Source organism: Mastigoproctus giganteus, chromosome 7, assembly GCF_048544385.1.
Source record: "Mastigoproctus giganteus isolate SK-2022 chromosome 7, ASM4854438v1, whole genome shotgun sequence".
NCBI classification, from domain to species: Eukaryota; Metazoa; Arthropoda; class Arachnida; order Uropygi; family Thelyphonidae; genus Mastigoproctus; species Mastigoproctus giganteus.
In genome coordinates this window covers 46947770-46962537 of record NC_143581.1, presented here as the reverse complement: position 1 = coordinate 46962537, position 14768 = coordinate 46947770, and the positions used below count along the sequence as shown (strand labels likewise).

At 36.7% G+C, this 14768-nt stretch overlaps 1 protein-coding gene across 1 annotated transcript in view; it reads right to left on the bottom strand.

Annotated features, from left to right (window-relative positions):
- The window catches only part of LOC150082876 (alanine aminotransferase 1), a 101285-nt gene extending 87137 nt beyond the window's left edge, over nt 1-14148 (bottom strand). Inside the window, exon 1 of the mRNA XM_090376887.1 lies at nt 13618-14148. Within this exon, the coding sequence (XP_090233013.1) occupies nt 13618-13884 (267 nt within the window). The 5' untranslated portion in view covers nt 13885-14148. The remainder of the gene's footprint in view (nt 1-13617) is intronic.
- Between the last annotated feature and the right edge of the window lie 620 nt (nt 14149-14768).

Genomic DNA, 14768 nt, shown 5'->3' with positions numbered 1-14768 from the left:
ACATCAATAAGGAGTCAAAATTCACAGGCAGTACAGAAGGAAAAAAAATGCTTCGGCCACAGTACTAAAAACACAATTGTAAAAAAAAAAAAAGGCCTGCAGTATATCTATAAAATGTTATCAGGCACTGTAAATATTTTGTAGATTATCAAGGACTATTTTGAAAAAGAAAAATTCTTACACTAATGATACTTCTGACTGAATAACAGGTATGGTTTTGCATTTTTCAATCTGCCCTTGTTAATTTTTATTTTTTCTCTTATTTCACACCAATGGGTTTGCAAAATAATTGGTAGAAATCAATGAACTTTAGTATGGAAGTACTTTATGTTACGATACAACAGTATCATATATAAATGTAATTCATATGAACTCAAAAATGAGTATTCAGAAAGACTACAAACCTCAACTGTGAATATGACTACCATTTACAGTGAGGCAACACTCACAATGATCTCATGCTAATAACAAGTTCTGAAATTCCACTGAATTTCAGAACTTATGTGTTAGGTGGTACTGAATTCTACTCTTCCAGGACAGCAGTTCATAACTCATAAGGTTTTGGTGGGCTGGCTGATACTCAAAAGTTACCTCCCCATTGAGATTCAAGTCTAGGCTAGAGACTTTAAGGGTCACTCCACTTGGGAAATATTCTCACTCTGAAGAAAGTCCACCATCAGATGTGCACTCTGGGAGAAATGCATCATATAGAAAAAAAAAAACTGGGGAGCTATTATAATCTGACTTAGGATCATTGCTAAGTCAAAAAATCTGACAGTAATCGGTTCCTCTGTCAGAGATGTGCAGGAGTATACATGCACTGTACATTCCTGCATATTTTTGAGAGAACAGAGTGCATTGGAACACAGAATTAACTCATCTATGAGCATCACAAGTGAGCCTCTGCTTTTGGATTAAACTGATACATCCATGATACCAACCGGCACAGGATCATCTGTGACAAAGTAAAAAGGAAGAGTATTCTATTCTGAGATGGTTGCAAACTTGTAAGACAGTTCAAAGGAGATACTGTGTTATCATCTCCATATGCTGTCTGGAGTCAGAGACAAATATTGATTTTCTGATTATATGTGCAATTCTTGGCTGACTTCATACTCATACAGTCTTCAGGATAGTTCTCATGTCTCAACAATTGGAATATCGCATCTGAGTAGACCATGATCCTTGCTACTTCTGCTTATATTTGGCCTGCTTCCATCAGGTGTCAACTCTCCACTTCTGCGAATTACTCAGTGTCCCTATACCAATGCACCATGAACAGGTACTGAGATACAAATGCGCATGGTTACCAATATTTACGAGAGCAATACACATGTATTTCTAGAGTTACTATGTGCATAATTTTAGCCTAATTTGCACACTTATCCTTTGATTTACAAAGGATAAGTGTGCAAACTTGCTTAAACCATAACTTTTGTTTGGCAGTCCACTCAGAGTTCTTCACCATTACCATTCAAGTTCCAACAAACTATAAAATACATATATCAATATATTAAGGAAATTTTGAAATACCTTATTTAAAGGTGTGCAAAATATTTCCTATGATGGAAGCAGTGCTTAGAGGTAGTTCCGTATTTATGACAGAACTGTGTTACTAGAAAGCATGGCAAATTAAACAAATAAATATTTAGATATTTTTCAACTGAAATCCTTTTCAGAGAAGTGCACAAGAATGCAATTCTTTGCAGATACTATTGTTCATAATTTTATGTACTGTCAGTCTGTTTTCAATGTTCTTTCAGGCATTCAACTTGTAGGGATATAAAAGCTGCTGTAATTGCAAAATGGCATTAGGCCATAAAAACCATAACTAAATACTTGGTCCTCAGGTTAACCAGATATCCATTTGCAATATATAGAAAGAGAAACTCTAGGATTTTGTAGTCCAAGTTTTCTTTAGCCCCTCTTTTAACTAATCCTGCAATAAAGTCATCTTCATCCTCAATCCTTTTATATGAATCCACATACTTAATAGCTTCTCTATTAATAAAATAGAGGCTGTTAACAGTCTCTCTATTTTATTAATAATAAACTTTATTATTTAACCATATGCTTAACAGCCTCTCTATTTTATTATTAATAAAATAAAGAGGCTGTTAAGCATATGGATTTACATAAATCATCATAACTTGGTTTTCTTTTCATAATTCTGGCAGCGCTTGATAGCCATAATAAGGATACTTTCTTTAATTTTGTCCATTCACACAAATCATGATCACTGAATTTTGGGGTATTTAAGTGGTCGATCTGTGGCAATCTCACTTTTATCTGCATTAAATCATTTTAACACTTCTAATTGTGCTGTTAAACCGATTGCTTTTTGTTACCTTTCCACTAATATGAATGTAATTACTCAAGGCTTATGCAAAAGATGGTGCCACAGAAGCAAAGCACCCAGAGGTCCCCACCTCCTAAACATTTGTGAAGTTGTTATATCATAGTTACAGGGTGATATTTTATTATCACACCATTTTATTTCAAGTGAAAAATATAAAATATTGTTTGAAAACAGAAATCAGCACTTGAACAATACTTAACTTAGCAGTGTTGGGAAATCATGCTGCAATATGTTCAATGTGTCCTCCATGTTTATCAGTAACATGTTGCAGTCAAAGTGTGAAGAACATGCTTTAACATTTCCTCCAACACACAAAAAAAAAAAAAATTTCAATAACTTTCTTTACCTTAGGAATGGTTTTTGAATTTTTCTAAAACACTGTCTTTCAGATTACCTCAGAGATAAAAATCACACAGATTTAAATCAAGTGACATTGGTGGCCATGCCAGTCCTTTGGCATACACCTCAGGGTGGTGATGATTAGTCAACTCTGACAATACAGGGCCTTGCACCATCTCCTGCTAAAACCAGTTGTCATACAAATAAATGCCATAGCCTTACAAAAAAAAAAAAAAAGGGCACAAAATTGTTCCTAATGATGTGATGTTTCTATTGAAAAAGATGCCCAAAATTTCCAAATTCAAGGAGTGCACACCAGTAACCCCTTGTGCACGTAATGAATTGTGAATAATAACATGTGGATTCTCCAGAGCCAAAAATCATGCATTTTCCTAATTGACATACCCATCTAAATGAAACTGCATTTTGTCACAAAACTAAACTGTTTATAATGTTAAGTTCACACTCTAAAAATATGCTGAATTCCATGGCAAACTGAAAACATGCCATTCTTTCACATTTTTTGTTAATGACTGGCTGAACTGAGTTTTGTAAGAATATGCAGACAATCTGATAAATCTTTCTTGTTGTGCTATAAGAAATCCTCATCTGTTGTGAAAATTTAAGCAAACTCTCCCTTGGGCTTTAACAGCAAGATTTCCCAAGATGCATCAATCTTCACTGGCATTCTTAATGACAGTTGGCCTGCATGAGCTTTCCTTTTGTCTAAAACACCATCCTTTCTCTCAAAACTAATCTCAACACCATTTGGGGATTTTTTTTTTTTTTTTTTAATGAAAACCCCAAACATGAAAGATATCGAAACGTATAGTACTTAGTACCATGCATGAGTTGGAGGAGATGGGGATGGGATGCCAGAAACTTTGCTCTGGAGACTAAACTTGGGTTTCACCACTTCAAGCCTCCAATAAGCAAAGTGGTGGTATTGCACTGGCTGATGAGTCATTTACCACCTAGTATTAGTAGGCACAGTCAGTTCTGCTATAACATGTTACATGTGTTCCTAAAAATCTCCACGTTATGATATTTTGCACATTAAAAACCAGGGCTTATGGGAAAAATTGGGACAGAGCACTCAAAAAAATTTTCAGTCTGGTAAGCATAACACTAAAAAAAAGATAGAAACCCAATAAAATTACTAACAAGGGTTTAAACATCTTAAATTTCTAATAAATAAATAAATAAATATTAGAGTAAATATAGCACTTTACCTTGACAAGATATGAAGCTTGCTTGTTTGAAGTGGGTGTAGCTGGTGAGTTATAGCGAAAATGTAGGAGGGTTATCATTCTTAGGACGAAATGTTGTTATACCTGATGTGGAAGGGTGTGATTCACTGTCCTGATTTTCTTTCTTCTGCACTGATTTAAAATAGCTATCTAACTTTTGTTGCTTTTCCTGCCTCCTCCTTTCATACAGGAGCTGCCTGTATGGTTCCAAATGGGTCCGAATGTCACCAAGCAGTATCCTACTATGTTCAGCATTACAATCATTATCTTCAATCCACTGAAAGTGCTTTTTGATTCTACTTAAAGCAGCTGATAACTCTGCTGTTTTAAGTTCTCATGGAGCAGCCTGCTGGACTTCGTTTTCATCCTCACTGTAAGACTCTAGAAGCTCTTCTACATCCTCATTTTCTACTTCCACGAAACCAACTTCTTTTGCAAGAGCTACACAACCTGCTTTGATTTGTTTTAATTGCTCTGAAGGTTCAAAGCCTTCAAAATTGTGAATTAAATGAGGGATAAGTTTCAGTCACACACGATTCAAGCAGTCTTTTGTAACATCATTCCAGGTTTCTACAATCATATCAATGGCAACTTTGATGTTAAATCTCTTCCAAAATTCTATAACAGTTTGTGCCTTGTCACCTTCAGTAGCAGCAATTAACATCTTGAATGTTCACCTTAAATAGTAAGCCTTAAATGCTGCTATCACACCGTCAAGGGGCTGTAGTAGAGAGGTTGTGTTCAGAGGTAAAAAGATGAATTTGATATTCGGAGAGTTCAGCCACCATCTGAGAATGGCTTAGTGTGTTATCAAGAATTAAAAATCTTAAGTTCTTCTTCTTGCAATAATTCTTGAAAGCGTCATGGTAAGCTTCAACTAAAATATCAGTGAATATTTGCCCAGTCATCCAACCTTTCTTGCTAGACCTATAGTGAACACCAAGGCTGGATTTTGCAATTTCTTTTAAAGCTCGCAGATTGGCAGAGTGATAAACCACTACTGGTTTTAACTTCAAGTCTCCGCTGACGTTGACGGCAAACATCACAGTTAAGTGATCTTTTGCAGCTTTAAATCCTGAGGCATGTGCTTCTTTCTGCCTTAGAGATGTAGGTCCTTGAAGGCATACGTTTCCAATAGAGGCCTGTTTCATCCAGGTTAAAAATCTTATCCAATGTGTAGCCGCCTTCTTCAATTATTATTTTCTGTACCACAATGCAGCTGCACCAGACAGCTTAACATTGTGAAAATAGTAGCGGTTGTGAAAACAGTAGCGGGTTTGAAGCCACTAAACCAGCCACTACTAGCATTAAAAGGAGCAACTTCTGCAGAATTTGGCGATTTCTTTTTAAGGTCTTCATATATAGTTAGTGCTTTCTCTTTCACTGTGAGAAAGCTTGCTCCCAATTTTTTTTTTTTTGGTCTGGTCTTCAATTCATATACTTATTAGCCTTTCCATTTCTTTAGGTCTTGTTCTAATTGACTTTGCGACACTTGAAGTTGTTCCAGCTATACACATAGCTTTTATTTTCGGGGCATTGTCTCTGATGGTGCGTAATGTGGATTCACTTAAGCCGTGGCCCTAGAGATATCACATGTTCTCCGATTTCTTTCAAAACATTTTATTATTTCAAGTTTCTCTTCTATACTTAATGCTTTCCTTCTGCACTCACTGCTTGGCTTCTTGGAACCAGGAAGCTTACCCATGTCTGGGATGCTGTACGAATATACTTTTTATAAAAAAACGTTAAGAAATGCAGGAGATCAGTCCAAGACACACACTTGTAGTATAACACAAGCGGATAAACTGAGGTAAGAATACGTAGTGTTTCTGCCTTTAAAGGCAGAAACACACTACGTATGAGGTGTGTTTCTGCCTTTAAAGGCAGAAACCTTTAAAGGCAGAAACCGTATCACCTCATACATTGAGCTCACATTTAAACACATTAAACTTCAAATGTGCAAGAGCTATATTTCCCATTTAGTTGTGTTGGTCAGAGACTAAGTACGTTTACATACATAGCTTAATTATTAGTGTAATATATATATATATATACACTAATTGATATTTCTGTTCACAGACTTTCTTTTTTTTTTTTATTGTAAAATTTAAAACAGTAAAAAAAATAAGCAATCAATAACGACAAACACTGCACACACAAAAGAGAAGATTCTAAAAATTTATTTATGTTTTTTATATGATTGAAGAGGAAGAGGAAACACATCTCACCATAATGGGAAAACCCACAGAATTCCAGCTATCGCTATTATTGCAAATGCAGTAAGGTTGAGTTTACTACCTGTTTATAATTAGACTGCACTAACAGAAAAGTCCAATAAACCCGGAACTGCAAATTGTTTTTATTGTTTTATGGGAGTGACCTCCAGAAATAAATGTGCTCCTCTGCTCACACTATCCCATCTCAAGAAATTTCTGTTTGAACAAAAAATCTTGTGAATACAGCGAATGACAATAGTGTCTATGACCAATACAGTTACAATAAATGGAAAATATAGCTCTCACACAGTTGACGTTTGACATTTTTTAAGCTTCGTAAACATTCAGCTTGGTGCTAGGTTTTACATTCACCTGGTGTTACTTGCACACAAAACGCACTTGAGCCAAAGTGAAAATCGTGTTATAGTCGCATTGTTCCCTAATATATCAATCGTGTTGGAGCAGAACCGGCTGTACTAACGTTATATTACCTTAAAGTATTATATTAGTACTAGTACCATGCATGCTTGTTGGTCTATCAAGCATGTCTTTCATTGAGCAGAATCAACTGAATTGCCACTCCTGTAGTATTCTTTAATAATAGACACTTTTTTTGCACAATACTGTACACTGCCATTTTCTTCACATCAACTGGAGAGTATCAGTGTTGCTAATCAAATTTCCAAACCTTTCTCTACAGAGTAACGACGTTGTTGGGAAAAAAAAAAAAATTTGACCTTTCGAAAGAAAAATAGTACAATGAATAAAAAAATAAAACTCTATATAACAAAAACTAATCGTGTACTTGGGTCCCAAACTGCTACTGCCCAGTCATGGCCGTACTTGCTGGTGCCTTTCAGACAGTTTTCAGGGATCAGGGAAGAAGCATACTGACGATGCCATATTAATCTTCACATGGAAACCAGAGATTGGTTGCCTTAAAGAGGCAACCAGAGGGAGTAATACTCTTGATCTGATCATCAGCAGTAATTATTCATGCATTAAGAATTTGCAGATAAAGGAACCATTGGGTGACAGTGATCACAATGTACTGATGTGTGAATTACTTAAAGATGTTAACTATCATCAAGGCTAAAGGGAAGGGCTTTTGCTTTCATAAAAGATGAATACAGGGGTCTCAGACAGTTTTTAAATTCTGTACAGTGGGCTCAACTGATGACGTTACCAATATTGAATTCTAAGTGGGAACTTAGAATTCAATGTTGGTAACGCCTTCAGGGACTTAATTTTGGAGATTACTAGGCTTCTCACTCCAACTAAGAAATACTGTTCAAGGTTTAGGCCTAAATGGATGTCAGATGAACTAATGAGGTTAGTGGCAGAGAAGAAAAATGTATGGGATGCATATAAAATATCAGGTGACACAAAAGCCTATGGCAGATATAAACTAGTCTGTAATCAAGTCACAAAGAAGGTTAAGCACCCAAATGCAGATTACAAGAAATCCTTGGCAAAGGAAACATCAAAGAGTTCTTTACTTATGTAAACTCTAGAATGAAAGGGATGAATCAGATTGGACCACTCAACATAGATGAGTTGACTACTGATGATCCTGCTCAGGTAGCTAATAAACTAAATGAGTATTTTGCATCTACATTCACACATGAGTTATTCAATGAAGGGAGTGCCAGACGTTTATCAAACTCTAACAGGGAGCTAAGTGATTTTGTAATAACTGAGAGCAAAGTGGAGGAGAAATTGTTGAAGTTAAACATAAGGAAGGCACCTGGGGTGGATGGGATCTATCCAGTTATATTAAAGGAGGCAGCAAAGGAAGTAAGCAAACCCTTAGCCATAATTATGAGAGCTTCCTTGTACTCAGGAGAGGTCCCCGTGGACTGGAGGTGTGCAAATGTATCACCAATTCACAAAGGGGTTCACAAAAGGCGACACATGTAACTATAGACCTGTTAGTTTAACTTGTGTTCTGGGTAAAATAATCGAATCACTGGTTAAAGAAGCATTACAGGATCATCTAGACAAGACTGCAGTAATAGTTAAGACACAGCATGGGTTTCTTAAAGGGAGGTATTGTCTGATCAATTTGATTGGATACTATGATGTGGTCACAAAGGAACTGAATGCCAAAAATAATTTTGATGTCATATACTTGGATTTCAGGAAAGCTTTAGATACTGTTGCATGTGGAAGACTGCTGTACAAATTGTAGAGGTATGGCATTAAGGGTAAGTTGCTACAATGGATAAAGGGATGGTTGAGTGGGAGACGACAGAGAGTGGTAATCAATGGACACTGCTCTTCGTGGACAAATGTTATTAGCGGAGTTCTGCAGGGTTCGGTGTTGGGCCCATTGTTGTTTTGTATATTTATTAATGATATTGATGAAGGTATATCAGGTTTAATGTCCAAGTTTGCAGATGATACAAAGGTTTTTAATGACAGTATGCTACTCCAACTGGATCTAGATAAGTTGATCAAATGGGCTGAAAAGTGACAACTGAAGTTTAACATTGACAAATGCAACGCACTGCATATGGGTAGCAATAACCGAAGAGAAACATACCAAATGTGTGGTACTACACTCAGGGAAGTGGAAAGTGAAAAAGACCTGGAGGTAACTGGGCAGTCAAATATGAAGTTCCTGAGTGCAGAGGAGCTGCCAGGGCAGGTCATGGAGTCTTGTCAATGATATATAGGAATTTTATAGCAGGGAGGTGATTATCCCGTTATACAGGGTGGCCACTGAAAGACTGAAGGGTTTGAAAAAGTCATAACTTGTTCATTCTTAATCTTTTTTATTTTCTTTTTTTACAGGTTATAGAGCATCCCTTGGAGATTAAAATGTCTATGTATGATGTCCAGCAACGAGTAAAACTCGTTGGGTTTTTCTATTCTAGTGAAAGATCAATTATTGAAACTCAGAGAAAATACCGGCAACATTTTAAAGTCCTCCTAGTGATAACATGATTCGGAACCTAATCGCCTGGTTTGAAAGAACTGGATCAGTCAGCGATCTTCCGGGAAGAGGTCCTGTGCGCACTGACGCAGCGGTGGAAGCTGTACAGCAGAGTGTCCTTGAGGATCCATCTGCCTCTACCCGTCGTCGCTCTGCTCAACTAGGCATCGCCAGAACATCGCTTCAGAAGATTTTGAAAGGGTGGTCAGTCTTTCAGTGGCCACATTTTAATCTCCAAGGAATGCGCTATAATCTATAAAAAAAAGAAAATAAAAAAGATTGAAAATGAACAAGTTATGACTTTTTCAAACCCTTTAGTCTTTCAGTGGCCACCCTATACAATGCAATGGTCAGGCCACACCTAAAGTACTGTGTACAGGTCTGGAGGCCTCATTTTAGGAAGGATGTAGAGTTGCTAGAATGAGTACAAAGAAGGTCAACAAGGTTGGTGAAGGAAACAAGGGGTGCTCTTACCAAGAAAGGCTTAAGTTCTGCAAATTGCAGCGCCTGGAGAGTAGGCAACTTTTTTTTTTTTTTTTTTTATGTGAACCCCAAAACACGAGAGGTATTAGAACCTATAGTACTTAGTACCGTGCTTGGGTTAGGGTTGAAGGAGAAGTATGGGGGCAGGGGGATGCCGGAAACTTTGCTCTAGAGACTAAACATGGGTTTCACCACTTCAAGCCTCCAATAAGCAAAGTGGTGGTATTTCACCGGTTGATGAAAGCCATCTACCACCTGCGAGGTGATATGATTGAGGTGTATAAGGCCTTCAATGGGTTGAGCAAGCTGAATGCTGATGGGATTCTTCCTCTTGCTCAGATTAAGAACCTGAGGGGGCACAGATTCAAATTGAGGAAAGACAGTTGTAGAATAGATGTGTGGAAATTTGCCTTTAGCCAGCAGGTAGTTGATTGGTGGAACACACTTCCATCTTTTGTTGTGGAAGTTGATAGCCTTAAATTTATTTAGGCTAAGCTAGACAGGATTTGGAACGAATGGAGGGGTGAAATGGGAGATTTTTTTTTTTTGGCTGATGCTACATAAGCTTGCTTTCTTGCATCGTATGCCTCTACTAATGCTAATTTGTGTGATTTATAGATCAGTCCTTTCCTTCCCAAGAAGGGGTAGTGGTAACTAACGAACAAAAGTATTGTATAAAGTAATGGTCAGGCCACATCTTAAGTACTGCATGCAGATCTAGAGGCCTCATTTTAGGAAGGATGTAGAGCTACTGGAATGAGTATATACAGGGTGTTTCATTTAAACGTTTCAGAACTTCTAAGAGGGGTAGGGTACATCCTGACAACTCGAAATCATATAGCAATGTGGGGTCAGAAATGCTTTCCTGAAGCGGTATTGTACACAGAAGTCGTCGTGCGATGTCGTGCAGCACAGATTCGATTTTCGGTCAATGAATGGGCCGGTATTATGGGAGATCACCTCATCGGACCTTACCTGTTACCGTGTCATCTAACCGGACCTATCTACTTGATCTTTCTGCAGCAAGTATTGCCACAACTTTTGAGAGATGAACAGATTTCTGCATCGACGCAACAGACAATGTGGTTCCAACACGATGGAGCCCCTGCCCATTATAGCAGAGATGTTCGTAACTACCTGGATGTCACATTTGGTCAACAGTGGATCGGACGTGGTGGTCCCGTGCGTTGGCCTGCTCGGTCACCCGACCTATTATGTCTTGATTTTTATTTCTGGGGTCATATGAAATCGCTAGTTTATGACACCCCTGTTGACAATGCTGAGGAGCTGGTTGCAAGAATCGCAGTAGCTGCCGAAGAAATTCGAAATTCGCCTGGAGTATTCCAGAATGTTCGGATGTCCATGCGTCGGAGATGTGGGGCGTGCATTGTAGCCCGTGGAAGAAACTTCGAACACTTACTTTAATCCTGTACCTTTTGCTTCTTTTCATGTATTATTAAAACGATTTCTCACTTACGGTCTCTTTTCTTTATGGTGCTTCTGTGTACAACACCGCTTCAGGAAAGCATTTCCGACCCCACATTGCTATATGATTTCGAGTTGTCAGGATGTACCCTACCCCTCTTAGAAGTTCTGAAACGTTTAACCGAAACACCCTGTATAAGGGCAATGAGACTGGTGAGAAGTGCAAATGAATGCTCTTATCAAAAAAGGCTTCGGTTCTGCAAATTGCAGTGTCCGGACACTAGGCACCTGCGAGGTGATTTGATTGTCCGATTGAGGTGTTTAAGGGTTTAAATGGCTTGAGCAAATTCAATGCTGATGGGATTCTTCCTCTTGCTCAGATTATGCACAAGAGGGGACAATTTCAAGCTGAGGAAGGATGGTTACAGAATATGTGTGGAAGATTATCTTTAGCCACCAGGAGGTTGATAGTTTGAATAAAATCAAGAAAGAACCAGACAAACTATTAGAGCAAAAGGATAGGTGAAATGGATTTTTTTTTTTTTTTGGCTGATGCTGTATAAGATTGCTTTCTTGCATCATTTGCCACTACTAATACTAAAAATATTATTTAGTATACAATATTCATTATGATTGTTATTGTTATTTGGTTTTTAGGAGCATTAGCAACTAAGGCCATATTGCTCCGGGATATGCGGTGGTCATTTCCTGACCTTTCCGCATCCTCTGTATTTGGTGGTGACGGGCTCGAACCCCGGTCTAATCAAGAAGCGTGTGCTACACACTGCTGCTCCTCCCACCTGGCTACGGAGGCGGCCATATTCATTATGAATATTGTATTATAAATAAAAAATACTTGTAATCAAACTTTATTATCCAGACAATGATAAAGTGATATAGATGAAACCAGAAAATTATCAATTTATTATTTAGAATAGCTGACTTTGTTCACTATTTATTTTAGATAAAATAATGCATTAGCTGGCTTTAACATATCCAAAAAAATTAATAAAAGATATTTTCCTCATTGGAAAAGTATATATTCATTTCCGCCATACATAAAAGGTTCATCGTGACAATCATAAAGCATATTGTAGAAGCTAGTTATTCATAATTTAAATCAACATTCTATAAGATAATATGATCTTCTTTCTTCAGAACATTTTTGTGTTCAGATGGAAGAGGCATTATACATAACAAATTGCTATACTCTGAAGTAAAATGCAACACAAAAAGTGAAAAATAATCAGTCTGCGAGGTTTTTTTTTTTTTTTTTTTTGTTTCCTACCATTTGCTCAAGAAAGCATCATTAACTGTTAAATAACACATTTTGTTTTAAGGTAACAACATATATTTCAAAACTTAATTTACATCAGCAAACATCTCTCACAGAATATTACTATTGAACATCCATCTACTTTATTCTTTATATTATTTTCTACTTTAGTATTAGTAGTGGCAAATAGTGCATGAAAGGTAAATTCCTTTTTATTTCTATATATAAACATTATATACCTTGTATTATGTTTGTTTGTTTGTTATTTGGTTTTTAGGAGCATTAGCAACTAAGGCCGTATTGCTCAGGGGATATGCGGTGGTCATTCCCTGACCTTTCCGCATCCTCCGTATTTGGTGGTCATAAGCCTTGTATTATATATAATGTTTGTATTATATATAATATACCCTGGACCTTGTATTATATATAATGTTTAAACAATAAAACATTCATTTAATGAAAAACTGGTAAAGCAGTTTGTACATTGTACCCTAAAGGATAAAACTATGAATTATATAAATAGAGGACCAGCCTAAACTCAGAAAGAAATACCAGACTTTATTATCCATACATAATAATTATGAAACTGATGTTGATGAAACCACAAATATATCAATTTATTATTTAGAACAGCTGGCTCTGTTCACTATTCATTTTAGATGAATAACGATGGGGCTCACATCTGGTGAGTATGGGCTTGGCACACCCAGGGTCCTGAGCTGGATATCATCATTCTTCACTTTCTTGGTGATTCCCTTCTATTTCTGACTCTCTCTCAGGGGTAACTCAGAATTTTTTTTTTTTTTTGGCTGGTGCAGCAAAAGCCTCAGGCTTCCTTGCACCAATATGGCTAATAATAATAATAATAATAATGTGCTTTTTTATGATAAATTTATGTTATGGTGATGAGCAAAATATATTTAATTTTTCCTGAAAAAAGATAATTCGCTTAAAAAAAAAAAGTTCTGTTTAGTTTTGTATTACTGACAAATTCATAAATATATTAGTTTTTTTTTTTTTTTTTGATATACACAAAACAGATCTATTCGTGAAAGCTGGTATATTTACAATTCCTACATATCAGATTTTCATTTGTAAGAAAAACAAGCTGCGAGATGTTGTTGTCGCTGCAAGATTATATCTATTATATCCTGTTGTCAAATAATATATAACCCATATGTGGATTTAAAAGTATACTTTTATATTAATTGTTTCTGTTCAAAGAAGCACAATAGCAAGTTAAATGCGGACATTATCAGCATAGCATTTTAGATGCCAACAACTAAACCCCATATTACTCTCATATATTATAGAGATATGTAGGCACTTACTTCCTGAAGTTCCCTCTCAATTTCTGTAGCACGTATTACAAGTGGTCCACGTACTGCATACTCCATTTCTTTGAGATGAGGATTCATGTTTTGTAACGTTATCAATTTTTTCTCCATAGTAGACATACTGTAGGTTCTGCAACCACCTTGCGTACAGAAATCTGTCTGACTCGCTAAAGGTATCCAAGACTTTATGGACCTTGGAATTTGCCGTACAACTTTCTGAAGGTCCGCCGCAAGAGCGCGCAAGCATTTCCTCTCTAGCATTTCTCCGAACAAATGATAGGCACTTATTTTTTCACAGAACTATGGATTTTTCCAGCTGAGAAGCACGAACACAGTATACTACATGACTAAGAATATAAAAGAAAAAGATGTTTCACTCTACATTCCCTATAAAACTAGAGGATGGCATAAAGGCAATTTTAACCTTGGTTATGGCACATTATCAAGCCTAAACGCAGGTCACGCTATCAGGAACATGGAAGACTAGGTGACAAATATAGATGCTTTATAAACACTTCAAGCATCACAAGGGGGGACACGGTTCAAAGTTCAATTTAAGTCATAATTTGACTTATAATTATATTACTAAATATATCGTAATAAAATTAAACGGTCATATCATCATACTGTGTGCTGCAACTGGCACACCCACAAACGTACGCGTCGAAGTGACGCTATACTATTGTACCTCTATATATTCCAATCCAACGTACTGGTTCCGCATGAACCAAAAAAAAAAAAAAAAAAAGCAATAATCAAAACATTAATCATTAAAATATATAACTATTTAAATATACAGTATTATATACAGAAAAATTTCATTATTCCGAATAGGGCCTATATAAGAAAACCGCTTTAATTACACTATGTAATAAAAGTGTGCTTATGTTGATTTTTTGATGTTTCTTGTATAATTTTGGAATCTTTCATATCTTAGAAAGAGCTGAAATAACTTTGGCACTCGTCAGTGGCTAAATTACTATACCGCTATGTTCAACAACGTGAGGCTAGGATGTTCTTTATACTCTGGCACGACCACCAAGTCAGAGAAACTTGCAATACATCATGAATACAATCATTAATCGTATTTAGCAGTCAAGCAGGCTTGAACCACAGTCGGCTCAATGGTCAGAAGTCCGACATTT